At 49.3% G+C, this 26,851-nt stretch overlaps 1 protein-coding gene across 4 annotated transcripts in view; it reads right to left on the bottom strand.

Moving 5' to 3' along the window:
• GPAA1 (glycosylphosphatidylinositol anchor attachment 1) overlaps window positions 1-26,851 on the bottom strand; it is a 92,142-nt gene that overhangs the window by 24,741 nt on the left and 40,550 nt on the right. For all 4 annotated transcript variants that reach the window (XM_029586135.1, XM_029586136.1, XM_029586138.1 and 1 more), the window contains exons 6-10: window positions 17,103-17,204; window positions 16,636-16,832; window positions 16,032-16,228; window positions 3,278-3,431; window positions 2,376-2,447 (exon numbers count right to left, since the gene is read on the bottom strand). In XM_029586135.1, coding sequence (XP_029441995.1) covers window positions 2,376-2,447; window positions 3,278-3,431; window positions 16,032-16,228; window positions 16,636-16,832; window positions 17,103-17,204 — 722 coding nt within the window. The remainder of the gene's footprint in view (window positions 1-2,375; window positions 2,448-3,277; window positions 3,432-16,031; window positions 16,229-16,635; window positions 16,833-17,102; window positions 17,205-26,851) is intronic.

The following is a 26,851-nucleotide window of genomic DNA, read 5'->3' on the forward strand; positions in this document are numbered from 1 at the left end:
TTTACCCCTCACTCCCCCACAGCTAAGGACCCTCTGTGCTTATCCCAGGCTTTACCCCTCACTCCCCCACAGCTAAGGATCCTCTGTGCTTATCCCAGGCTTTACCTCTCACTCCCCCACAGCTAAGGATCCTCTGTGCTTATCCCAGGCTTTACCCCTCACTCCCCCACAGCTAAGGATCCTCTGTGCTTATCCCAGGCTTTACCCCTCACTCCCCCACAGCTAAGGATCCTCTGTGCTTATCCCAGGCTTTACCCCTCACTCCCTCACAGCTAAGGATCCTCTGTGCTTATCCCAGGCTTTACCCCTCACTCCCCCACAGCTAAGGATCCTCTGTGCTTATCCCAGGCTTTACCCCTCACTCCCCCCCACAGCTAAGGATCCTCTGTGCTTATCCCAGGCTTTACTTCTCACTGCCCCACAGCTAAGGATCCTCTGTGCTTATCCCAGGCTTTACCCCTCACTCCCCCACAGCTAAGGATCCTCTGTGCTTATCCCAGGCTTTACCCCTCACAGCTAAGGATCCTCTGTGCTTATCCCAGGCTTTACCCCTCACTCCTCACAGCTAAGGATCCTCTGTGCTTATCCCAGGCTTTACCCCTCACTCCCTCACAGCTAAGGATCCTCTGTGCTTATCCCAGGCTTTACCCCTCACTCCCCCACAGCTAAGGATCCTCTGTGCTTATCCCAGGCTTTACCCCTCACTCCCCCACAGCTAAGGATCCTCTGTGCTTATCCCAGGCTTTACCCCTCACTCCCCCACAGCTAAGGATCCTCTGTGCTTATCCCAGGCTTTACCCCTCACTCCCCCACAGCTAAGGATCCTCTGTGCTTATCCCAGGCTTTACCCCTCACTCCCCCACAGGTAAGGATCCTCTGTGCTTATCCCAAGCTTTACCCCTCACTCGCTCACAGCTAAGGATCCTCTGTGCTTATCCCAGGCTTTACCCCTCACTCCCCCACAGCTAAGGACCCTCTGTGCTTATCCCAGGCTTTACCCCTCACTCCCCCACAGCTAAGGATCCTCTGTGCTTATCCCAGGCTTTACCTCTCACTCCCCCACAGCTAAGGATCCTCTGTGCTTATCCCAGGCTTTACCCCTCACTCCCCCACAGCTAAGGATCCTCTGTGCTTATCCCAGGCTTTACCCCTCACTCCCCCACAGCTAAGGATCCTCTGTGCTTATCCCAGGCTTTACCCCTCACTCCCTCACAGCTAAGGATCCTCTGTGCTTATCCCAGGCTTTACCCCTCACTCCCCCACAGCTAAGGATCCTCTGTGCTTATCCCAGGCTTTACCCCTCACTCCCCCCACAGCTAAGGATCCTCTGTGCTTATCCCAGGCTTTACTTCTCACTGCCCCACAGCTAAGGATCCTCTGTGCTTATCCCAGGCTTTACCCCTCACTCCCCCACAGCTAAGGATCCTCTGTGCTTATCCCAGGCTTTACCCCTCACAGCTAAGGATCCTCTGTGCTTATCCCAGGCTTTACCCCTCACTCCCCCACAGCTAAGGATCCTCTGTGCTTATCCCAGGCTTTACCCCTCACTCCCTCACAGCTAAGGATCCTCTGTGCTTATCCCAGGCTTTACCCCTCACTCCCCCACAGCTAAGGATCCTCTGTGCTTATCCCAGGCTTTACCCCTCACTCCCCCACAGCTAAGGATCCTCTGTGCTTATCCCAGGCTTTACCCCTCACTCCCCCACAGCTAAGGATCCTCTGTGCTTATCCCAGGCTTTACCCCTCACTCCCCCACAGTTAAGGATCCTCTGTGATTTTCCCTAATTCACCACAAAGTCAGAGAAGGTAACATTCGAGCCATTTCCATGGATAAAAAAAACATTTTTACCTACAAAAGTTGGAGCTTTAAAACTGCCCATCCTGTGTCTGGATAAAGTATACACCTGCTTGTACTCACTGACTAGACAAACAGTCTCGAAGCCAGGAAGGGTCAGAGAATTGATCACCAGGCATAATTTTGTATAATCAAATCCACATGCATTGCTTTGGCTGGAAAATTAGGCACAGAGAAAACTGGCATAAGCTCAGCAGGTAATTTTTCCAGGAGCCATAGTCAGAGCAAAAGCCTGTGTGGACTTTTGCTTTGATCATTTTTGCCACCAGCAATCTTCTGCGTTTGCATGAAAACTCGCCCAGTTGTGCATATTTTCCCCAGTCGGTCCTTAGTGACAGAGGAACGGGGACGACCACAGACTGCACAGCAGATGAGCATGCAAGGGCTGGTTGGGTTAGCCTAGTTAGTGGGCCTTTTCTGCAGATATCTTTTCTGTTTTTATAAGTGTCCAGAACGCCAGTAAGAAAAGCGAGAACCTGAATTTGGCAACCTGCAGAGCAGTTCTCTGATCCACCAGTACCTGCTCTTCGTCCAGGACGCCGTCCTCCTGTGTGCTCTCCGACTTACTTAATTTCATCCATAAGTCCAAGGAGTAGATAGTTAAAGAAAATCAACCATCTCTTCAGAGCCCAGCCGCCCTCTACTGGCAAATATTAAAAAAAAAGGTTACCAAATGCATACAGGCCGCGGCTACTGCTAGGTAAATTGCTAATGTGAATGCCCCTGTACCCAAGAACCACTTGAAAAACCCAGAGGCAGACACTAAACCAGGCACTTCCAGAAACACGCTAAAGGAAAACGTTTTCATATTGCAAGAAAGCCAGTGCTCCACTTCCAGGGCTCGTTGGGCAGAGGGGCCATGGCCTCCATCACTTCCGAGGCCACTTTGGCTCTCTTCCGATGAACCAAATCCCCCGGCGGAAGAGTAGCCCGAGCTCCGTCTGCATGGTAGCGCCCATCCCCTTCTCCAGGCCTCCAAGTAGTACAGAAAGCTGAAACATTCTGGAGAAAATTCGCCCATGGATGGAGGGGAGGGAGGGATTAGGAGCGACTTCCACAGCTTCCCCCCCCCCGCACCAGCTACAAAATCAGAGGGATCGCCACAGCCCGAGAAGCAAACCTGCACGGCGTGCGCGGACTTGCTGGAAGCCGCTCTGAGCGCCGCGGAAATCCGGGCTCTCGTGCCGCTCTCCTGACACGTGCCACACGAGGAACTGGGGCAAGGTGAGGAGCACCAGGCCTAAGTCTCAAGGATCAAGCAAGGCCGGCACTGGCAACCGAATCCCCCCCCCCCCCCCCACCCTCCCAACCCCGGAGCACAGAATGGACTTTATCCCCGGACAAGCCGCTCGCCTGGACTGCTGAGGCGGGAGGAGAAAGCGTTGGGTGCCCCTGGCCCCTCCACAGCACACCAAAGGATATTTTCAGAACCAGGATGAGGATGAGGCAGCCGAAAGCCGGCATGTACATGCCGATGGAGACGAAGCGGGAGAGCGACGGTAGGAGGTAGAAAAAGTACGACTGGTGGAGGCGCTCCAGCAGGTTGTTCAGCTTCCGGAACATTCCTTCCAGCGTCCTGAAAATACAAAAAAAAAAAGCATCTGTAAGAAGAAGAGGAGGAGGAAAAGTTATAACTGCTACCGAATACGCCAGTACTCCCGATTCCTCAGAATGCATTAAGCGCCCCCCGGTCACAGGAGGCACTGTGTATGGTCTCTGCTTGCCCGCTCTGAGGCTTCCAGTTCGGTGCGGCTCTGGTTACTGGCTAAGTTGCTGAACAGATCATGGAATATGAAGCAAGCAGCATTCTGGGTAGTAGCGTGTATGGGCTAGACACAGAGGGTCCTTAGTGGCAGGACGGGGGAAGGGAGAAGACCACAGACAGAGTAAGATTATGGAATATGAAGCAAGCAGCATTCTGGTAATAGCGTGTATGGGCTAGACGGGGGGGCGGGGGGTGGAGGGAGAAGACCACCAGACAGATAAGACTTGTGACTGCACAGTAGGGAGGCACAAATGGGCAGACTGGGTAGGCCAAGAGGTCTTTTATGTTTCTAGGGAATCTTTCAGTTCTAGGGAATCTCAGAAGCAAGAGGACATAAGAGCTACCATCAAGCTCGGAATCCAGAGGCCAATCCAGGTCACAAGTGCTTAGCAAGATCCCAAACAGTGAAGAACATAAGAACCTGCCATACTGGGTCAGACCAAGGGTCCATCAAGCCCAGCATCCTGTTTCCAACAGTGGCCAATCCAGGCCACAAGAACCTGGCAAGTTCCCATGCTGCTTTCACGCGGTGATAAGTAGTGGCTATTTCTTATGTCTACTTGGGTAGTAGCAGTTTGACTTCTCCTCCTCACCTTTTTTAAACCCAGCTATGCTAACTGTGCTTTATCACATCCTCCAGCAATTTATTCTAGAGTTTAATTATACAATAAGAAAAAAATATTTTCTCCAATTTGTTTTAAATGCGATTCCTATTAGTATCATGGCTTGTCCCCTAGTCCTATTACTATTTGAAAGGGTAAACAACCGCTCCCAATGTACACGTTCCACCTCTCTCATGATTTTAAAGACCTCTGTCATATCCCCCCTCAGCCGTCTCTTCTCCATGCCGAACAACCCTAATCTCTTCAGCCTTTCCTCATAGGGGAGCTGTTCCATCCCCTTTATAGTCTCGGTCACCCGTCTCTGTACCTTCTCCAGTGCAGCTATATCCTTTTTGAGATGAGGAGACCAGAAACTGCGCACCATACTCCAGGTGCGGTCTCCGCATGGAGCAATACAGAGGCATTATGACATTTTCTGTTTTATTCTCCATTCCTTTCCTAATAATCCCTAGCATTTTTTGGTTTTTTTTTGTCTGCCGCCGAGCCAAGGATTTCAAAGTATTGTCCATGACGCTGCCCAGATCGTTTTCCTGGGTGTAACTCCTAATATGGACTAAATGTACATACAAAAAATGTGCAATAAAAACTTTTTTTAAAATAAATTATCTGTACTTGTTCAATGGACAATACCAAGCAATATACAAAAACCAAGTCCAGAGAACCCTAACTGTGTAAACTCATACAGGCTGTAAAAATACGTAAGAATTCTTAATTTCAAAAATAAGGGAAAACTGTGTACTCACACAGGCCAACGCCTATATTATCTTAACAGTGTTGGGCTTATATGCTTCAGTCATAGGACACTGAAAAAAACACTTGAAAAATATTTATTGAAGAGTGACAAATGCAGATCAAAGTGCAGTAATGAAAGTGTCACTGCTTAGGGAATTTGTTTTACAAGGGTTTCAGTACTTATCACTTAACTTCTGGACGCATCAAACTTCCCTGAGAAAGGATAAATGTCACTCAGTTTCTGAAGGCAGCAGAGGTGTTTATAATGTCCAGAATGTCTTCCTGTTCCAGCTCCTGGGTTTTGCCTCCCTGCCAGCAGGTGAGCACAGAGAGGAAAAGCTTTATTGACACTACCATATAACTTAGAGTGCCACTTGTAGCCCCCTCAGTATTTCTCCGCCTCCAGCAGATGGAAGAGGTTTAAAACCTGCGGTATGGAGTTAAACAAAAGAAAAGAACGACCAGATTGTTTTATACGGCGGCTTGGAGAGGGTTTCTCAACTTCGGCTGGCTCTGTAACATCCCTGAGAAAGTCACTCAGCTTCTGAAAGCAGCGGAGGTATTCATAATGTCCTTCCACCAGCAGACCTTCTCAATATAATTCAGCCTTGTAACATAGTAATGGTGGCAGAAAAAGACAAAATGGTCCATACAGTCTACCCAGCAATTTGCATATGATAGTAACATCTGCTCTGTGCAGGTTACCCCCATGCCTTCTGTTAAGGGTAGTAACTGCCGCTCTGTGCAGGTTACCCCCGTGCCTTCTGTTAAGGGTAGTAACTGCCGCACTATGCAGGTTACCCCCATGCCTTCTGTTAAGGGTAGTAACTGCCGCACTATGCAGGTTACCCCCATGCCTTCTGTTAAGGGTAGTAACTGCCGCTCCATGCAGGTTACCCCCATGCCTTCTTTTAAGGGTAGTAACTGCCACTCCGTGCAGGTTAGCCCATGCCTTCTGTTAAGGGTAGTAACTGCCACTCCGTGCAGGTTACCCCCAGGCATTCTGTTAAGGGTAGTAACTGCCGCTCCGTGCAGGTTACCCCCGTGCCTTCTGTTAAGGGTAGTAATTGCCGCTCCATGCAGGTTACCCCCGTGCCTTCTGTTAATGATAATAACTGCCGCTCCATGCAGGTTACCCCCGTGCCTTCTGTTAAGGGTAGTAACTGCCGCTCCATGCAGGTTACCCCCGTGCCTTCTGTTAAGGGCAGTAACTGCCGCTCCATGCAGGTTACCCCCGTGCCTTCTGTTAAGGGCAGTAACTGCCGCTCCATGCAGGTTACCCCGTGCCTTCTGTTAAGGTTAGTAACTGCCGCTCTGTGCAGGTTACCCCCATGCCTTCTGTTAAGGGTAGTAACTGCCGCTCTGTGCAGGTTACCCCCATGCCTTCTATTGAGGGTAGTAACTGCCGCTCTGTGCAGGTTACCCCCATGCCTTCTGTTAAGGGTGGTAACTGCCGCTCTGTGCAGGTTACCCCCATGCCTTCTGTTAAGGGTGGTAACTGCTGCTCCATGCAGATTACCCCCATGCCTTCTATTGAGGGTAGTAACTGCCGCTCCGTGCAGGTTACCCCATGCCTTCTGTTAAGGGTAGTAACTGCCGCTCTGTGCAGGTTACCCCCATGCCTTCTATTGAGGGTAGTAACTGCCGCTCTGTGCAGGTTACCCCCATGCCTTCTGTTAAGGGTGGTAACTGCCGCTCTGTGCAGGTTACCCCCATGCCTTCTATTGAGGTAGTAACTGCCGCTCTGTGCAGGTTACCCCCATGCCTTCTGTTAAGGGTGGTAACTGCTGCTCCATGCAGATTACCCCCATGCCTTCTATTGAGGGTAGTAACTGCCGCTCCGTGCAGGTTACCCCATGCCTTCTGTTAAGGGTAGTAACTGCCGCTCCATGCAGGTTACCCCTGTGCCTTCTGTTAAGGGTAGTAACTGCCGCTCTGTGCAGGTTACCCCCATGCCTTCTGTTAAGGGTAGTAACTGCCGCTCCATGCAGGTTACCCCCGTGCCTTCTGTTAAGGGTAGTAACTGCCGCTCCATGCAGGTTACCCCCGTGCCTTCTGTTAAGGGTAGTAACTGCTGCTCCGTGCAAATTACCCCCATGCAGAAATTTTATACCATCCCTTTAAGTCTTTAGGGATGCGCAGTGTTTGTCCCATGCTCTTTTGAATTCATTAACTGTTCTCATCTTCACCACCTCTTGTGGGAGGGCATTCCAGGCATCTCCCACCCTCTCTGTGAAGAAATATTTCTTGATATTGGTTCTTAGTCGTTCCCCCCCCTGGAGTTTCATATCATGACCCCTAGTTCTACTCTTTCCTTTCCAGCGGAAAAGGTTTGAAATTTGTGCATTGTTGATACCTGTCAGGATTCTGAAGGTCTGCATCAAATCTCCCCCGCCCCTCCTCTCCTCCAGGGTGTACATATTCAGATCCTTCAGCCTCTCCTCGTAGGTCTTCTGAAACAGACCCCCATACCGTTCTGATCACCTTCCTCTGGACATTTTCCATCCTGTCTCTACCCTTTTTGAGAAACGGCCTCCAGAACTGAATACAGTATTACAGGTGAGGCCTCGCCAAGGATCTGTACAAGGGAATTATTGCTTCTCTTTTCCTGCTGGTTATACCTCTCTCTATGCAGCCCAACATCCTTCTGGCTTTAGCTACTCCCTTGTCACATTGCTTTACAACCTTCAAATCGCCAGACACAATCACCCCCAAGTCCCTCGCCTGGTCTGTGCACGATAGTCTTTCACCCCCATCGCATGCAGCTCTTTTGGATTTCTGCACCCCAGGTACATGACTGCACTTCTTGACATTGAATCGCAGCTGCCAAACTTCGACCACTCTTCAAGCTTTCTTAAATCACTTTTCATTCTCTCTACTCCTTCAGGCGTGTCCACTCTGTTGCAGATCTTAGTATCATCCACAAAAAGGAAAAAACTTTTCCTTCTAATCCCTCTGCAATGTTGCCCATGAAGATATTGAACAGAACCGATCCCAAAACCAATCCTTGAGGCACTCCACTTAACACCGTTCTCTCAACAGAGCAGGTTCCATTTACCATTCCACGCTGTCTCCTGTCAGTCAACCAGTTAGTAATCCACGCTACTACCTTGGTGCCCACCCTCCCAATCTTCTCATTTTATTCACGAGCCTCCTATGCAGGACCATATTGAAAGCTTTGCTGAAACCCAAGTAAGCCACATCGAGCAGTCTTCCTTGATCCAGTTCTCTCATCACCCAATCAAAAAAGTCAATCAGATTTGTTTGGCAGGACCTTTTTTCTCTGGTGAATCCATGCTGCCTGGTATCCAACAACCCATTAAATTTTAAATAGTTCAGTATCCTTTCCTTCAGCAGAGTCTCCATTAATTTACCCCACCACCAAGATGAACCTAACCGGCTTACAGTTTCCAGCCTCCTCTCTTTGCTATCACTCTTGTGAAGCGGGACCACCACTGCTCTTCTCCAATCATGCGGCACCACTCCTGTTTCCAGGGATCTATTGAACAGTTCTTTCAGCGGAGCCATCAGCACAGTATCCTGGGATGTACCTCATCTGGCCCCATGGCCTTGTCCACTTTCAGTTTTCCTAGCTCTTCCTATACATTCTCTTCTGTGAAGGGGTTGCATCTACTCCACTCCCATCTGCGGTCTTGTCAAACAGCAATGGTCCTTCTCCAGGGTCTTCTTTAATGACAAACTTAAGTATTTGTTTAATATTTCTGCCATTTCTTCGTCTCTCTCCACACATTGATCCGTTTCACCTCTCAGTCTCACTATACCACTTCGGGCCTTCCTTCTTTCTCTGATATATCTGAAAAATGTTTTGTCATCTCGCTTTGCCTCTTTGGCAATCCTTTCTTCCGCTTGACCTTTGGTTTCCTGATTTCTTTGTCTTCCTAAGTTTCACCAGATATTCTTTCCTGTGTTCCTCTTTTTGGGATCCTTTGTACATCCTAAATTGGAGAAATTACTTGCATGATAATTTTGTTTTCCTTAGTGTAGACAGATGAACTCAGGACCAATGGGTTATATGCTCCCCTATTAGCAGATGGAGACGGAGTCAGGTTTCAAAGCTGACTCATCCTAGATACATGCCTGCAGTGACCTCCGTCATTCAGTATTCTCTTCAAAAGCCATTGTGGACATACTATTGAAAAAACAAATACAATTTAAAAAAGTGATTAAAAATTGGTGACTGCAACTGTACTCAACCAAACTTAAGTGCTGAATCCCAGCAATATCATAGATGCACAGATCTAGGAATAGGGATAGAGATTCATGTGCTATTCCTTGGCACTGTTCATGGGCAGCCATGGGCGGGATGCTGAGTCCATCTGTCTACACTAAGGAAAATGAAATTATCAGGTAAGTAATTTCTCCATTTTCTAGCGTGTAGCCAGATAGATTCAGGACCAATGGGATGTACAAAAGCTGCTCCCGAATGGGGCGGGAGGCTACCCGTGGTCCGGTTAGCACCACCCTTGCAAAGGCTGCGTCTTCTCAGGCTTGGATGTCCAGGCGACAGAACCTGGAGAAGGTGTGCAAAGAAGACCACGTCACTGCTCAGCAGATGTCGACGGGAGACAGTAGATTAGCTTCCGCCCAAGATACTGCCTGGGCCCTAGTGGAATGAACTTTGACCTGAAGGGGTAAAGGCTTCCCTACCTCTACATAAGCTCCTGTGATCACTTCCTTGATCCAGCGAGCTATGGTAGCTCGCGAAGCTGCTTCACCTTGTTTCCTTCCATTGTCAAGAACAAACAAGCAGACCGTTTTGTGCACCAGTTCTGTACGTTCTAGATACCATACTAATAACCTACTAACGTTTAAGTGGCGTAGGAGGTGGTAGTCTTCAGAGTCCTTGCGTCTACCTAGGGACTGTAAGGAAATGGACTGGTTCAGGTGAAACTTAGAGACTACCTTTGACAAGAAGGAAGGGACGATGTGAAGCTGCAATGTTCCGGGAGTCAACCGGAGGAACGGCTCCTGACATGACAGCGCCTGTAGTTCAGAAATGCGACGAGCCGAGCATACACAACCATAGAGTTAACACGCATAGAGACAGAGCACGCAGTGGCTGAAAGGAAGGCCCTGCTAATAAGTCCAATACTAGATTGAGGTTCCATAGGGGGACCAGCCACTTTAAGAGTGGTCGGAGGTGTTTAACTCCTTTTAGGAAAATGGCCAAGTCTGGATGTGTCAACAGGCAGGCTCCGTTCACCTCGCCCCATGTCTGCATACCATGGTCGTCTGGACCAATCTGGGGCCACCAGGACTAATCGTTTGTGGTGCTCAATCTTGCGAATGAGTTTGCCCAGCAGAGGCCACAGAGGGAAGGCATACAAGTAAGTCCTCCTCTGGCCAGGTCTGGACCAGGTCGTCAATCCCTTGGAAGCACTGATCTATTCTGCGACTGAAGAATCAGGGAACCTTCGTGTTGTGGGATGTGGCCGGTAGGTCGATGAATGGGTGGCCCCAGCGATCTAACAGGAGCTGGAAGGTTCTAGTCGACAACGCCCATTCTCCTGGATCCAGACTTTCCCTGCTGAGAAAGTCTGCTCTGACACTGTCTTTTCCCAGGCCGAGATCCCTTGTAAATTTAACTCTGCCCATTCCATAAGGGGGTCTATTTCCAGAGACACTTGGTGGCTTTTGGTTTCAACCTGGTGATTTATGTAAGCTACCGATGTTGCGTTGTCTGACATCCAGCGGACAGCCTGGCCCTGGAGACCGTGGCTGAATTGTAGGCATGCTAATCTGACAACTTGGGCTGCCAAGTGGTTTATGTTCTGGCACGCCTCTTCCTTGATCCATTGCCCCTGGGTTGTCAATTCCTGACAGTAAGCTCTCCACCCTCAAGAGACTCACGTCAGTCGTGAGGATTAGCCAGTTTGGTGGGGACAGGCTTACACCCTTGCTTAAGTGAACTTCCTGTAGCCACTACTGGAGCCGAGAACATATTTCCATCAGTAAGTGGAGGTGATTCGAGTAGTCTTGCAACGGTGGGTTGCAACGTAACTGCAGGGAGCATTGGAGTGGCTGCATGTGTGCCCTCCCCCATGGCACTACCTCTAGGTTTGACGCCATCAGGCAGAGTTCCTGGAGATATCTCCACACCCTGAGGTGCATTGTGTTCGTCAACCGGTGGACTTGGCTCATCAGCTTCCTTATCCTCAAGGGGGGGGAGGAAGACTCTGTCCTACTTAGGGTCGAATCGGACTCCCAGGTCCTCTAAGGATTGGGAGGGCTTGAGGCTGCTCTTGTCCATGTTCACAACCCAGCCAAGTTCCTGAAGCAGGGACGTGACCCTGCTGGTCACCTGGAGGCTCTCTTCCAACGACTTCACCCGCTTCATCCAGTTGTCTAGGTAAGGGTGCACCAGGGTCCATTCTTTCCGCAGAGCCGCTGCCACCACTACCATAATTTTGGTGATTGGCCTGGCAACCGCCCCCAGAACAAAGGGCAACGCCCGGGACTGGTAATGGCGGACCAGTACAGCAAAGCATAGGAAACGCTGGTGGTCCTGGCGGATTGAAATATGAAGGTAGGTATCAGAGAGGTCCAGGGAGGTTAAGAACTCTCCCGGTTGTACGGCCATTATGAATGAGCTAAGAGTTTCCATGCGGAAGTGAATTATCCACAGATGACGATTGATGCTCTTGAGGTCCAGAATGAGGTGAAAGGAACCCTCCTTCTTGGGTATGATGAAATAGATGGAATAACACCCCGTATTTTCCTGGGGTGTAGGTACCGGAGTTATAACCCTCAAACTAAGGAGCCTTATCAATGTACATTCCACTGCCAGTTTCTTGTACTGGGAGTGGCAATGAGACATCATGAACATGTCCCAAGGGATGCTGCGAAATTCCAGAGCGTATCCTTCTTGTATGATGTCCAGTACCCATTTGTCCGACGTGTTCTTGACCCACCACTGATAAAAGAGGGATATTCGGTCCCTTATCTTCTCATCCCATGGATGGGTCGGTCAAACTTCATTAGGGAGTTCGGGTCGAATCTGAACCCGAACCAGTTCCTCTTTTTGGTTGGTGGCTCCGAAAGGACTGAGATCTTCCCGAAGGTCAAGATGTCTGAAATGGCGAGTTTCTGTAGGGCCGAAAATGCCCTCATAGGTAAGGAGTGCTGTGCCCTCTTTTTCTTATCTTCCAGTAGCTGTGGCACTGGAGATTCATCCAATTTACTGGCCAACTTAAAGAGCATCTTTGTGAGGTTTGCCTTATATCGCATCCGCTGACCAATTTCGCAGCCATAGTTGCTTTCAGCCTGCCACCACTGAGGCTACTCCTCTGGCCAAAGTACGCACTAGGTCATAGCTTGCATCCACTACGAATGCTGCAGCGGACTCCATTGCCTCTATGGAATAGGACTTGCACTCCTGTACTAATGAAAAACTTTTTTTTTTTTTTTAAACTAGTTGATCTAGCCAGAGGCAACTAGAGGCACAAAACCCCTCACTTTCCAATTCCTTATTATTTGAAGCCCTCTGCTTCAACGGCAGGGGAGGAAATTTGGTCAATTCACACATATCCAGCATAGCTCTGATTCAACGGCAGGGGAGGACATTTTTGACAATTCATGCTTATCCAGCATAGCCCTCTGCTTCAACGGCAGGGGAGCAAGTCTGATATTTTACTTTCAATGCATAGCTAGCATAGCTCTCTGCTTCAACGGCAGGAGAGAAAGTTTGACAATTCACGCATATCCAGCATAGCCCTCTGCTTCAACGGCAGGGGAGAATGAAGAAAGGTGGATCTATATTCAGGCAACAATCAACAAGGACTGAATTACACAGTCTGAATAAACAGATAAGCATGGGTGTAGCTTGCTTATTGAGGTGGTTAATACCCCTAACTAATTAAGCTATTTCACTTAGATGCAGGTCCAACACTGCTCTCTACATTAATGGCGGGGGTGGAAGGAAAATAGAATAAAAAAAAAAAGGTTACTAAGAGCCAAGAGAAACAGATAAGTATGTGAAAGAAAAAAAAGTGCGAAAGCTTGCTGGGCAGACTGGATGGGCCGTTTAGTCTTCTTCTGCCGTCATTTCTATGTTTATATATATATATATTTTTTTTACAGGATCAGGACCGCAGGTTCTGCCACCCTCATCTGCTGGAGTCAGTGAAATACAGAAGGATCACAGGTGGCACACTGGGCTAAGAAGGGTGCCTTTCAGCTTTTTTAGCTGACTCCATCTGCTGGAAGGGAGGCCTAACTCAGCGGTCTGGACTGATCCTGGTACGTACAGGGAACGGAGCAGACCAGAGTGTCTACTTTCAGGAAACACAGGCGTTTCTTTGGCCTCTGGGTCCAGGGCCTCCAATGTCTGGCTTCCGGGGCATCCCATTCCAGATCAGTTAACTCCTGGATGGCTTCTAGCATTGGGAAATAGCAAGAGGATTTCCATAGACACTGGCTCTGACATAGGGAGTCTTCAGGGTCTGGGAAGCCAATGCCGGCAATTCATCTCTGTGGAAAAACTGTAACATGGTCCGGTATAGTTCTAAGCCTAGAGGGATTTCCCTGTCCCCTTCAATGAGCCTGCATCCCCTTCGTCGTCGGTGGTGTCTGGGTCCCTGTCAGGGATACCTTTGGTGAGGGAAGGCATGTCCCAAGGCATGCTAATAGGGCTGGGAGGACGAGGCCTTCCCCGCTGGGGCTCAATCCGGACAGGGGAAGCAGCTGACTGCGCCTGAACAAAGGCTTGAAGGCCCTGAAAGAATTCCACCCAAGAGAAGGTCACTGGGTCCATGCCTAGGCCAGGAGGAACTGGGGTAGGTACCGCTGAACTGCCCCTCTCCCAAGGAGGACGCGCAGTCCCGGGATACTACTGGATAAGGTCATGGCTGACCCGTCCTCCGACTGGGAGGGGCCAGGCTTGGAGAAATTCTGAGAGTCCAGCCCTCCCTGAGCCTCCTCCAGTGCTGACACAGGAAGGATTTGAGGTCAGACTGTGCACCCTAATATGGCAGGCAGCACAAAGCGTGTCGTTTGTGCTTCTTTGCTGCCGGAGCCATAGTTCAGTTCAGCCGGCTAACGCTTGAACTCGAGTGCGCACAAATCTGCCCTGACACACGTAAGTATAAGCATCCAGTTGTGCACGAATGTATGCATCTACCTTATATGCGTTGGTATGCACGCGGTTATGCGCACAGGCGAGCGTGTACCTATGCACGCATTTATGCATGCAGTAGAGCCGTCCTGCACTACACGTACTGACAGTCTATGGGGGAAAATGGCGGCGCCGTGGCTACCCATGTGGAGTGCCTCACCAAGCCTGAAGCAAGGCCTAGTCCATCGGAGAGCCACTCAACCCGCTCGGAAACCCCCTTCCCTTGCCCCAACAGGATCGGGAACGCCAGTACAGCATGCCGAGCAAAAGACTTAAGGAAAGACTTACTGGAGCCCTTCCATGTCTCTGAATCAGAGGAGTTCTTTTACTTCCCTGGGCTCAGCGCTTACCAACTGAGTACAGAGAAGGTCTCTGGCTGCGGGGGAGAGGACATAGGCCGTCACCGCCACGGCCCAGCTTCCTGCACCCGCTGCCTTTCAGCTGCTTCAGCAGCAAAGTCCACTCCAGGAACCAGCTACCGGACCAAGGCACACCTCTGAGGGAGGGACCATTAGGTATTACTGCAGGACAGCGGGACTCAATCCTTTCTCCAATTTAAAGGTAAAATTTCCTCTTCTAAAGAGTACTGTGTTCCCAATAGGGAAGACACAATCCATATATGTTAGGAGACAGATACTGAATAGCTGAAGTCATTGCAGGGATTTATCTAGGGTGACGTCAGCTTTGAAACCTGACCATCTCCATCTGGTAGCAGGGGAGCACATAACTTATTGGTCCTGAGTCCATTTGGCTACAAGCTAGGAAACCCCCATTATAACTGCACTACCAGTTTGGTTAGCTTCTCTAATTTCTCTTAGCTTTTCACTATCCGTCTCATTATTTTGGCCAGGTGGACAGTAGTATACCCCTATCACTGTAGTCTTCCCTAACACGCAAGAGATTTCTACCCATAAAGATTCAATTGTGCATTTAGTCTCATGCAGGATGTTTATCCTCTTGGACTCTATGCCATCTCACTGCATGGACTGATCCGGGTATGTACAGGGAAACAAACATTTCAAAGTTTGGTTTTTGTTTGTATTTTTATTCTGCTTATTAATTGATAGGGATAAATTAGAATTTTTTTTTAGCTCAGGTGAGTTTTTAGTTACAGGCACTTGGACTACTTTTCTTATGGTTGGAACCTCACTGTCGGGATGCCCTAATTCTAATGCATCATTAGTATCCTTCAATGATACCGCCCTCCGAACCATGCACTGCTGAGCAACTGTCGGCTTTCCCCTTTGTTCTAGTTTAAAAGCTGTTCTATCTCCTTTTTAAAGGTTAGCGCCAGCAGTCTGGTTCCTCCCTGGTTAACGTGGATCCCTTCGGAAAAGACTCCCCCTTCCCCAAAAGGTTCCCCAGTTCCTCACAAAACTGAATCCCTCTTACTCGCACCGTCGTCTCATCCACGCATTGAGACTCCGGAGCTCTGCCTGCCTCTGGTGACCTGCGCGTGGAACAGGGAGCATTTCAGAGAATGCTACCCTGGAGGTTCTTCCTATGTTATTGATGCAGACATGTACCACGACAGCTTGCTCCTTCCCAGTACTGCCTAAAATCCTATCTAGGTGATGCGTGGTGTTGGAGGCACTCCCTGGGTCGCAGTGCTGCTCATCTTCACCGTCTATTAATAAAACATACTGAAAAGAATCGATACCAGCACCAAGCCCTAGGGGAGCCCCACTGGTTGTCCTGCATAAATTTCAGCAGGGTCTCCCACCTGCATTACCAGGACAGAGCGATGATGAACCGTGAACCCTGATAAAATAGCTCCCAGCCTGTAAATGCGCCTGACAGTGGAGGGCTTCTGAAGCCGTGGGCCAGAAACGCCTCCACCACCACGAGAGGAATCTGACGAAAACAGGCCCAGACTGAATGGTAAAGCCCCCAGGTTTGCTAGGACTCCCGCCTTGCACTTACTTGCCGATGGTGCTCATGTCGTACTTGTACTGACGGAAGCTGTTGATGCCGCGCATGGTGATGGCCTCAATGTGGTAGCGCAGGAACAAACCATGGTCCCCCTGTGGCCGGCCAGAGCCCTGCTTCAGTACCATCAGCATGGTGGTCTGCAAGCTGTGCATGTAGGCGGGCAAGGAGTCCCAGTCCCCCTGCTGTAGCTGAGAGATGAAGAGAGAGACACGAGTGAGGAAGGATAATCCTCAGCATTCATTCCCACCCTGGGGAAGGGGAGGGAGGTGCTTCACCCTAACTGCAGCTAGGAGCCCCATATCCTAACCCCCGACAAACACAAGGACTCCTGCCCATATCCCCTGGGGGACTCAGATAGCAGTTCCCATATTCTCAGGGGACCACAGGACCTCCTCACTATATCTCTCTGGGGACCCAGTGAATCCTGCCCTGGACAGAGAAGAGCAAGGGACTCTCTGCGAATCCCTCTGAGGGTCCCTTTACCTTGGCGATACAGAGCAGGGACCTCTATCCCTATGGCCCCTTACACCTTGCTGTGGATGGAACAGAGTGGGGACCCCTTTTCATACCCCTCTGGGGACGCCAGGCCCCTTACCTTGCCCTGGATGGTGCAAAGCAGTCCATTCTTCTGGCAGAAGGCATAAAAGAGATTCACCATGTCTAGGTTGGGCAGCTGCCCGTTCAGACCCACCACAGCAATGTCGAGACTGGTGATCACATCGCTGCTGATCTCCAGGGAGACTGCAGCCTGGATAGCTCCTGCACGCCCCATCATCACTGAAGACTTGACACCTGGGAGGGTTGGATCAGTGAGTATCACAGCACAGGAGCCCTGGGAATTATCACATCCGGGCACTTAGTAACCCCAAGTCCTGGAACCATGTCAAACCCGCATTATTCAAGTCATGCTACGCGTGCGTCTACAAGACGTGAAGCCTCTAAATCCTGCTAATGGCAGTGTAGGCTCTCCCTTGCACCTTTTTTACACAAAGAGGATTGCTGTGTTGAAACTCTTTGCATGCCTCTGCTCTCTGGTGCTGCAATTCCTGCAGGCCCCCTTACCTGTGAAGTTCACATCATGGTAGGACTCCAGCCAGGCCTCCATCCCTATCAGGTCATACTCGTTCACGAGAAAGATAATGTCTTTGGCCCAGTAAATCTGACCTGTAAACAGACAGACAATGCCAGAGCTAAAGAAGCAGCACCAGATCTCAAAGGCTACGTTATTACTACAACAGGACCCATGTTTCACAAGAACTGTCCTGAGAAGGCACATTCAAATACAGAGATATTTCTTTTTCAAAAACTTCCCTGCCCCTCTCCTGGTCCTACAAATTCTGGGATGAGAGAGAAGGAAACGAGGCCCAGAGTCTGCCAGACAGGATCCCTGATCCATTTCTTTTAAAAGGCAGGAGAGAAAGGGGCTTCAAAGTGACAGAAGTTATAAAAGTGGGCTGTAAAAGCCATTGGGGTCTGGGAACAAAGAGCGTGAGACCCAAGACATGAAGCTGTCACTGTAGAGCAGCGGAGATCACTCAGATGAAAACTTCCTACCCCCTAGATTTTAAGCTTTCCTAACGGCATACTGCAAGTTCATCATCTCTACAAAGCTTCTGTAGTTACTACATGGATGCAAGGTGCCTTTCCCAGAGAGCTTACACGCTGTGCTTGAGCACAGGGTTAAGGGAAAGGTTGAAAGTTACACAGCGAGTGGCAATGGACGGGAATCAGGGTCTCTGGGATAGAAAGTTGTGCGCTGCATTGCTGATGTAGTCCATAGACTAACAGACCGTGAGGCCTGGAGTCACTGCAGAGCTAATGGAGGTCAGTCCTCCTCCTCAGGCACCACTGAAGGGCTAAGCTGCAAAATAAAAACTTTCATCCTGTCATCCTTAGACTGGGGGGGATCAGAACAGAGTCCTCATAATCCTCAAGAAAAGAAAGTTTGCATAATAAACTGTGTTTTCCGTAGATAGCAGGATGAACTTGCCATGCTGCATGGGTGACGACAGGTGGCACGAGGCAGAGCTGCTCTACTGGGCATGTGTGGCTCTTCCTGCATGAAGTCTCCTCAGTCCATTTCAAAGCAAGACATTTTGTTGTACATGAATACTGACCAGGGAGGAGAGCAGGAAAACATACATGCTGACGAAGACAGAAAAGGACAAAATGGTCCCATCCATTCTGCCCAACAAGCTTCTTATGGTAGTATCTGCTACACCGTGTAGATTACTCTGTGCCTCCCGTAAGGGTAGCAACTGCCATTCTGTGCAGTTATTCGATGATACTTCCTTAAAATGCAGACAGTGCTGATGGGTTTTGCTTATGAAGTTGGCCTTGGACGTAGCCCTGTACCTTTTCATTCATGTCTGTGTATCAGCACCCCAGACCGTAAAAGTCAGTGCCCATGTTGGTGGTCACCTGAACACATGGCCAACCTATTCTGCTATTACCTATGGAAAACACAGTTTATGGTAAGCAAACTTGATTTTTTCTGTCGATAAGCAGACTGAATTAACCATGCTGCACGGGGAATCCCAAGCTGAGAGTTGCCGCCAAAAAGGTTTTCTGATTTTTATGTATTTATTTATTTTTTTGACAACTGGACTCCATTCTACTTTGGTGTTAAGTGAGCAAACACTGCCTGTCCAATTGCACTTTCTGTACTTGCCATTTCATCCAGGCAGTAGTGCGATGTGAAGGTGTGTGCCGATGTCCAGGTAAATGTCTTCGATGGGCACGTGACGTAAATGTGCTATGGAGATCACTGTTGCACGCACTTGATGTGCTTTTACTGGTTGAGTCAGGGAAAGCAACTTGTAAGATGTAATCCAGTTCGATGATCATTTTTGCCAGCAATGTTCCTACTCTGGATCATAGGAAATGAATAGTTGAGAGGAACGTCTATGTCCCTGCCTTCTATATTTGTAAAAGGCCAGAGCCCTCTTGCAATCCAGGATCTGGAGACGTTTTTCCCATTCTTGCTTGTGTGGCTTTGGGAGGAAGGCTGGAAGAATAATGATCTGGTTTATGTGGAAAGCTGACACTACTTTCGGCAGGAATTCTGGGTGCGCATGAAGGACTACCTTGTCCTGGAAAAATTCTAAATATAAGAGGAAATGAACCAATGCGTGCAGTTCACTTACTCTCCGTGCAGATGTAACAGCTACCAAAAAGACCACTTTCCATGTCAGGAATTTGAAGTCAGCTGTGTCTAGAGGTTCAAATGGAGTATCCATAAGGTAAGTACCAGGTTAATGTTCGAGGGTGCCGGTGGCTTCCACGTTGGGAGCAGAGACGCAGGAGGCCCTTTATAAGTCAGGAGATCAGAGGGTGTACGGAGATTGGGGATCCGTTCTCTTGCTGACAATATGCCACTATGGTGCTAACATGCACCCGAGTCAAAGAGGTTGCCAGACCTGCACTGGAAAGGTAATGTAAATATAATAGCAACTGAGGAGGCTTGCAAGCAAGGGGGTTAAGGGAATGTTCCCTGCACCATCTGGTATAATGGTTCCACTTGAGAGCATAGTTACATCATGTGAAAAGCTTTCTGGCTAACAGTATAATTTCTTGAATGTTTGGCAGGTCTAAATGAGCTATAGCTGTGTGTTTAAAATTCATGCCGTGAGCCTTCTTCCTGGGATAGGAGGGTTGGACTGCATCCTAGACTCTGTGGGGAGATGATTGAAAACTGTATAAGATCTGCATATCATGGCTGTCTCGGCCATGTTGAGGCCACCAAGATCATCCTGGCCTGATGTTGCATTTTTGGACTGGTTTGGCTACTAAAGAGAATTGGAGGGAAGGCAAAGAGAAGCACTTTTGTCCATGAGATTAGGAAGGTGCCCGGAGCTTCTCTGAATGGACTAGGTCAAAGAGTGGAAGTGTTGTTTCCTGTATTTTTCTGTTGTGAACAGATCTATCCAAGGGCATCTCCATTGCTGGAAGAGGCTGTCGGCTACCTCTTGCACCAGGGCCCTTTCTTGTGAGTAGAAAATTCTGAGTCTGTCTGCCTCGGTATTCACAATTCCCAGGAGATATGCGGCCTGCAGAGTTGCCTGGTTGTGATTTACCCAGTCCCAAATTTGAAGGGCTTCTTGACAGAGAGTCTCCAAGAGCCTGACCCTCCCTGCTTGTTCACATAATACATGGCTACTTGATTGTCCATATGAATCATTATGTTCTTCCCCTGAAGCAAATGTTGGAAAGCCTGTGGCACGTTGCTCTTGGTTGCAGAATGTTTATGTGGAATGCCCTTGTTGGCAAGACCAGAGATTCCATATTTTGAAATGGTGAAGTGCACCCCCCTCCCCCCCATCCCTGCAGGGAGGCATCTGTGGGTAGTATAATCTGATGTGATCCTGGTTGAGGTGGGGCACCCCCTCCTAGCAGAAGCCACCAATCAAGGTCTGTTTTCATATGGTCGATACTAGAATGCTGGCCGACAGGGGATGAATGGATTGATCCCACTGAGTCCGTAGCAGTCACTGAAAGCACTGCGTGAGTAGGGGGTAAAGGGGACCACATGTATCGCTGCCGCTATGTGCCCTAGGAGCACTAATATGTTTCATGCAGTGGTGGTGATCTGTTGATGCAAGCGAGTTGCCAGATAGTGGAGGGTCCAAGCTCTGTCATCGGGAAGAAAGGCTTTGCCTTGCAGGGCGACTATACTGGCACCTATGAATTATAGGGATTGTATTGGTTGCAGGTTCGAATTTTCGTAGTTTATCAGGAAGCCTAGCATTTCTAGACAGGTAATGGTTACCTCTGTGTCCGACCGCAAGGTATCTTTGGAAGGTCCTGTGATTAATCAGTCATCCAAGTACGGGAATATTCATATCCCAGTTTGTCGTAAGTACACTAACGCCACAGCTAGGCATTTTGGGAATACTCTGGGGGCAGACGAGAGTCCAAACGGGAGAACTTTGTGTTGATAGTGTTTCACTCCTCCTTTGAAGCAGAGGTATCACCAACAGGATGGGTGTATGTGGATATGTGTGTACGCATCCCTGACGTCAAAAGAGCACATCCAGTTGTGATGTCGAATGAATGGCAATATTGTTCCCAGAGGTATTTTGAATTTCTCTCGGTTCACTCACCCCCGCTGGAGCAGGAGCCTCAGGACCGGGGACAGCATGATTAGACGAGGCTACGCATTAGATTTTGCACACACTCCGACAGACAAGTTTCTAGTCTCGCCCTGCAAGTGTCCGCGGAAACGCGAAGCCGTAGAGGGTACTCTTCAGCGCCTAGAAAGTTTGGGTGCGATACTCCCCGTGCCCAGCGGGGCGAGGGCCATTACTCCATTTATTTCATCGTTCCAAAGAAGGACGGCACAGCACGGCCAATCTTGGATCTAAAAGGGGTAAACAGATGCCTTCGCATTCCACGCTTCAAAATGGAGATGATTCGTTCTGTGATTGCCTCGGTCCGGCCAGGCGAGTTCCTGGCTTCCTTGGATCTCACGGAAGCGTACCTCCACATCGGCATCCAGCCGTTTTATCAACGGTTCCTCCGGTTTTGCATTCTGGGCAGGCACTATCAATTCAAGGCTCTTCCCTTCGGTCTCGCCACGGCGCCCCGAACGTACACGAAAGTAATGGTAGTGGTGGTGGTGCAGCTCCGACGGGAGGGCTTCCTGGTGCACCCCTACTTGAACGATTGGCTGATCCGGGCCAAGTCAGAGAGTCTGTGTCGGCAGGCGATAGACAGGGTCCTCCACCTGTTGCAGTCCCTGGGTTGGGTGGTCAATCTCAAGAGTCATATGGTTCCCACCCAGTCTTTGGAGTACCTGGGAGCCCGGTTCGACACCAAACAGGGTAAGGTTTTTCTCACCAGGGAGCGGGTCTGCAAGCTTCAGAATCAGGTGCGCCGGTTGTTGTCGCTTCGGCTTCCGCTGGTTTGCGATTATCTGACGGTGCTGGGTTCTATGGCCTCAACGCTAGCTTTGGTGCCCTGGGCCTTTGCCCATCTGCGTCCCTTACAATCAGCGTTGCTTTACCGCTGGAAGCCAGTGTCGGAGGAGTTCCATCTACCGCTGCCACTTCCAGCTCAAGCGAGGGCCAGTCTACGCTGGTGGCTAGAAGCGGACCACTTGACGTGTGGAGTGTCCCTGCTAGTGCCCGACTGGACGGTCGTCACTACGGATGCCAGTCTCTCCGGTTGAGGAGCGGTTTGCCTAGGCAGGTCCGTGCAGGGCCGGTGGTCCTTCGCCCAATCTCAATGGTCCATCAATCGCCTGGAGACCAGGGCGGTGAGCCTGGCGCTGCAGTCCTTTCTCCCATTGATTCGGGGACAGGCGGTCCGAGTGTTGTCGGACAATGCTACCACAGTGGCCTTCATCAATCGTCAGGGCGGGACGAAAAATCCGATGGTAGCGGAGGAGGCGTAACGCTTGATGTGCTGGGCGGAGCGACATCTCAGCAGCCTTGCGGCGTCCCACATCACCAGAGTCGACAATGTTCAGGCGGACTTCCTCAGTCGTCATCACCTGGATCACGGAGAATGGGAACTGGCGGAGGACGCTTTTCGCCTCATCAGCGAAAGGTGGGGAACGCCACACATGGACATGATGGCCACGTTCCAGAACACGAAGGCTCCACGGTTTTACAGCCGAAGGTGGGAGCGAGGGGCCGAGGGCGTCGACGCGTTGGTTCTGCCCTGGCCGACGGACGTGTTGCTGTATGTGTTCCCTCCTTGGCCACTGATAGGCAAGGTACTCCGGCGCATAGAGCTGCACTCGTCCACAGTGATCATGGTGGCACCGGAGTGGCCGTGGCATCCGTGGTTTGCAGACCTCATTCAACTTTCGGTGGACACTCCCCTTCGTCTTCAGGGGTTTGCGGGGCTCCTCCGTCAATGCCCCGTTTGTTTGGAGGATGCGGATCACTTTTGTCTCGCGGCATGGCTTTTGAGAGGCACCGTCTGAAGAGAAAGGGTTATTCGGATGCGGTGGTCTCCAAGTTGTTGCGTGCTAGGAAACAGTCCACGTCCTTGGCTTATATCCGAGTCTGGGTGGTTTTTGAGGACTGGTGTACAGAGCGCAACATGAATCCTACTTCCGCTTCAGTCTCCGATATTCTAGTTTTTCTTCAGGCTGGCCTTGCCAAAGGTTTTTCGTGTAGTACCCTTTGAGTCCAGGTTGCGGCGCTTGGCTGCCTAAGGGGCAAGGTGCATGGGGTGTCTCTGGCACTACACCCGGATATAGCGCGTTTTCTTAGAGGGGCTAAGCATTTGCGTCCTCCATTGCGCCATCCTGTCCGTCCTGGAATCTCAATTGGGTACTTTCCATCTTATTTATTTATTTATAATTTTTGTATACCGACATTCTTGATACAAATATCAAATCAGATCGGTTTCCATTATAACAGAACAGGCGCGGCTAAGGCGTTACATTAAAACAAGGTGTCGGAACAATAAAACGTAACTGTTAAGAAGTTGTAAATGAATGAACAATAGAACGTAACTGTTAAGAAGTTGTAAATGAATGAATAGAACGTAACTGTTAAGAAGTTGTAAATGAATGAATCGAACAACGTTAATAAACAAACAGGATAGCTAGATGTAACCAAAGAATTAAAAGGAACAAATCTGAATGTTACATGTAACATCGAACAATGTTAATGGGCGTGTCAAGACTTGATGCATCTACCAGGGGTTCTTTGATGACTTAAGAATTGTCCAAATTAGTCGTAATTGGTCCCTAAGGGAAGTGCGAGTGATCGTGCGTCTTGTAGTTAGCTGTTATGCCCTTTGACCAGTGTCCGAGTATTCTTGAGATTCCGGGAAGGCTTGTCGGAAAAGCCATGTTTTTAGGTGTTTCTTGAAAGTTTGATGACATGTTTCTTGTCGAAGTTCCGGAGGCATTGAGTTCCAGAGAGTGGGCCCAGCTGTGGAGATTGCTCCTTTTCTTAGTGAGGTTTTGACCGGAGGGGCATATAGAGATCCTTTGTAAGAATATCTGATAGGTCTTTGTGTTGAGTGGGGGCGGAGTTGTGTGCTGAGATTGAGGTGGGCGCTGCCGATAATGTCCTTGTGGATCATCATTAACGTTTTGAAGGTGATCCTGGATTTTATAGGGAGCCAGTACAGCCGGTGTAGAATTGGTGTGATGTGGGCTCTTTTATTTGAATTAGTGAGTATCCTTGCAGCTGCATTCTGGATCATCTGTAGGGGTTTGGTGGTTATGGCAGGAAGGCCTAGGAGAAGAGAGTTGCAGTAGTCTAATTTTGTCAGAATGATAGCCTGAACTACTAAACGGAAGTCGCTGAAATGCAGGAGGGGTTTCAGATTTTTGAGAACTTGGAGTTTGTAAAAACATTCTTTAGTAGTGTTGAGGACGAAGGATTTTAAGTTGAATTGATTATCAAGTCGTACTCCTAAGTCTCTAACGGAGGGGGAGTGGTTGATGGATGATTTTGCGAATTGTGATGCGCTTTGGGAGTTGATGAGCGTGTGGTTTTCATCGGGCGAGATGATGAGGATTTCCGTTTTATTTGAGTTAAGTATAAGGTTTAGGCTGGATAACAGGATGTTGATAGACTGTAAGCAGTTGTTCCAGTGTGTCCAGGTTTTTTGCAGGGAATCCGTGATAGGCAGAAGTATCTGAATGTCGTCCGCAAAAATGTAGAACTTTAATTTGAGACTGGAGAGTAGATGGCATAGAGGTAGCAGATAAATGTTAAAAAGAGTGGGGGAAAGGGATGATCCTTGCGGGACTCCTCGGTTAGATTTGATTGGGAGTGATTCTTTGTTATTGATCTTGACCTTATAGAATCTATTCTCCAGGAATGATTGGAACCAGCTATGTGCTTCTCCCTGAATTCCTATATCAGATAGCCGTTCCAACAGGAGTGAGTGATTAACCGTGTCGAATGCAGCGGATAAGTCGAGGAGGGCGAGGAGGTATGGTTGTTTTCTTTCCAGGTTGAGAAGGATGGTATCGGATAATGAAGATAGTAAAGCTTCTGTATTTTGCGATTTCCTGAATCCAAACTGGAAAGGGGAGAGTATGTTATTCTCCTCCAGGTACTCAGACAGTTGTTTGTTTACAACTCTTTCTATCACTCTTGAGATCAAGGGGAGGTTAGCGATTGGGCGGAAGTTTGCGGGGTCAGCTGTTGAAAGGTTAGGTTTTTTTTAGTAAGGGTTTCAGGATAGCTATTTTGAGTTGTTCTGGGACCTTTCCTTGAGTAAGAGAGCAGTTAATGATGGCTGCTATCGCTTTGGATATGGAGTTTGGGATGGATAGTAGTAGATTGGAGGGTATTGCGTCCAGTGGATGAGAGGAAGGTTTGAGCTTTTTGAGTATGGTTTCGATTTCCATTGTTGATGGGGTCTCAAAAGATGTTAAGCTGAACTTCTTGGTAGGTGTTGAGGAGCTGGAAGGCAGTGTAGTCGGCTGTGGTGTAGAGATGGGCTTAAGGAGGTTGGTTATCTTCTTTTCAAAGTAAATGGCTAATTCCGTGGCTTTGTCAGATGCTTTGTGCTTGCCGCCTTTTGAGCCAATAAAGCGGTCGACGCTCAAGGATCTTACATTGAAGGTGGTGTTCCTCGTCGCGATTGCCTCAGCGAGGCGTGTTTCTGAATTGCAGGTGTTATCTTGTAGGGAACCGTTCTTGAGGATCTCGGATTCGGGAGTTTCCTTACGGACGGTCTCCTCTTTCCTGCCGAAAGTGGTGTTGTTTCATTTGAATCAAATCGATCGAGCTTCTCGCTTTCCCTGTTGCGGAGTCGTCTGATCCGAAGTCTCGGGAACTCCGGAAGCTAGATGTGCGGAGGGTGCTCCTCCGCTACCTGGAAGTCACTAATTCTTTCAGGGTGTCTGATCACCTCTTTGTTCTATTCTCAGGTCCGAAAAGAGGTGGGGCGGCTTCCCGCACTACAATCGCTCGTTGGCTCAAGGAGGCCATTGCCTCGGCGTATGTGGTACGGGGGAAGCCGGTACCTGTGGGCCTCAGGGCTCACTCGACACGATCGCACGCGCCTTCGTGGGCGGAGTCCTCGCAGGTGTCGCCTCAAGAAATTTGCAGGGCGGCCACCTGGAAGTCCTTGCACACTTTCACTAGGCATTACCGGTTGGACGTTCAGGCCACGGATTCTGGGGGTTTTGGAGAGAGAGTACTCCGAGCGGGACTCTCTGGTTCCCACCCTCGGTAAGTTGGCTCTGGTACATCCCAGGTTTCCTGGACTGATCCTGGTACGTACAGGGAAAGGAAAATTAGTTTCTTACCTGATAATTTTCGTTCCTGAAGTACCATTGATCAGTCCAGGATCCCGCCCGTGTTTGCTGCTCTGAAGTAACGGAGAGTCCGCTCGATATCTGTTTTGGTTCAACTAATCTGTTTTCTTGTTTCGCTCCTCCGGTTGGGGAGTTCTGTTCCAGTTGGGGTTTTTGAATTGGGCCTCGGTGAGGATAGTTTGTTCAGATAGTTCTACTTTGACATTACATAAGACTGAGGGGCTGTGTGAGGCACGTGGCTATATGTAGCCAAGTCCGACAGATCTTGCTCTGTCTCCATCTACTGGTGCGGAGTCACAACCCAGGTGTCCTGGACTGATCCTTGGTACTACAGGAACGAAAATTATCAGGTAAGAAACTAATTTTCCTATACTGCCCAAGGAGAGACCGCAGACATTACTTCCTAGTGTAATAGTACAGAAAGAGCATTACTGGGAAGGAGAAAGGAAGCAGACAGCAGAGATCCATGTCTTACTAGCTTAAGTTTGATCTGTGAATTGCAGGGATGGCTGTCATCTCCACAAGCCCCCTTCCTCAGAAGAGAACATTACACAAGGTGAGAGCGCCA

This window comes from Rhinatrema bivittatum, unplaced genomic scaffold (genome assembly GCF_901001135.1).
Source record: "Rhinatrema bivittatum unplaced genomic scaffold, aRhiBiv1.1, whole genome shotgun sequence".
Lineage (NCBI taxonomy): Eukaryota > Metazoa > Chordata > Amphibia > Gymnophiona > Rhinatrematidae > Rhinatrema > Rhinatrema bivittatum.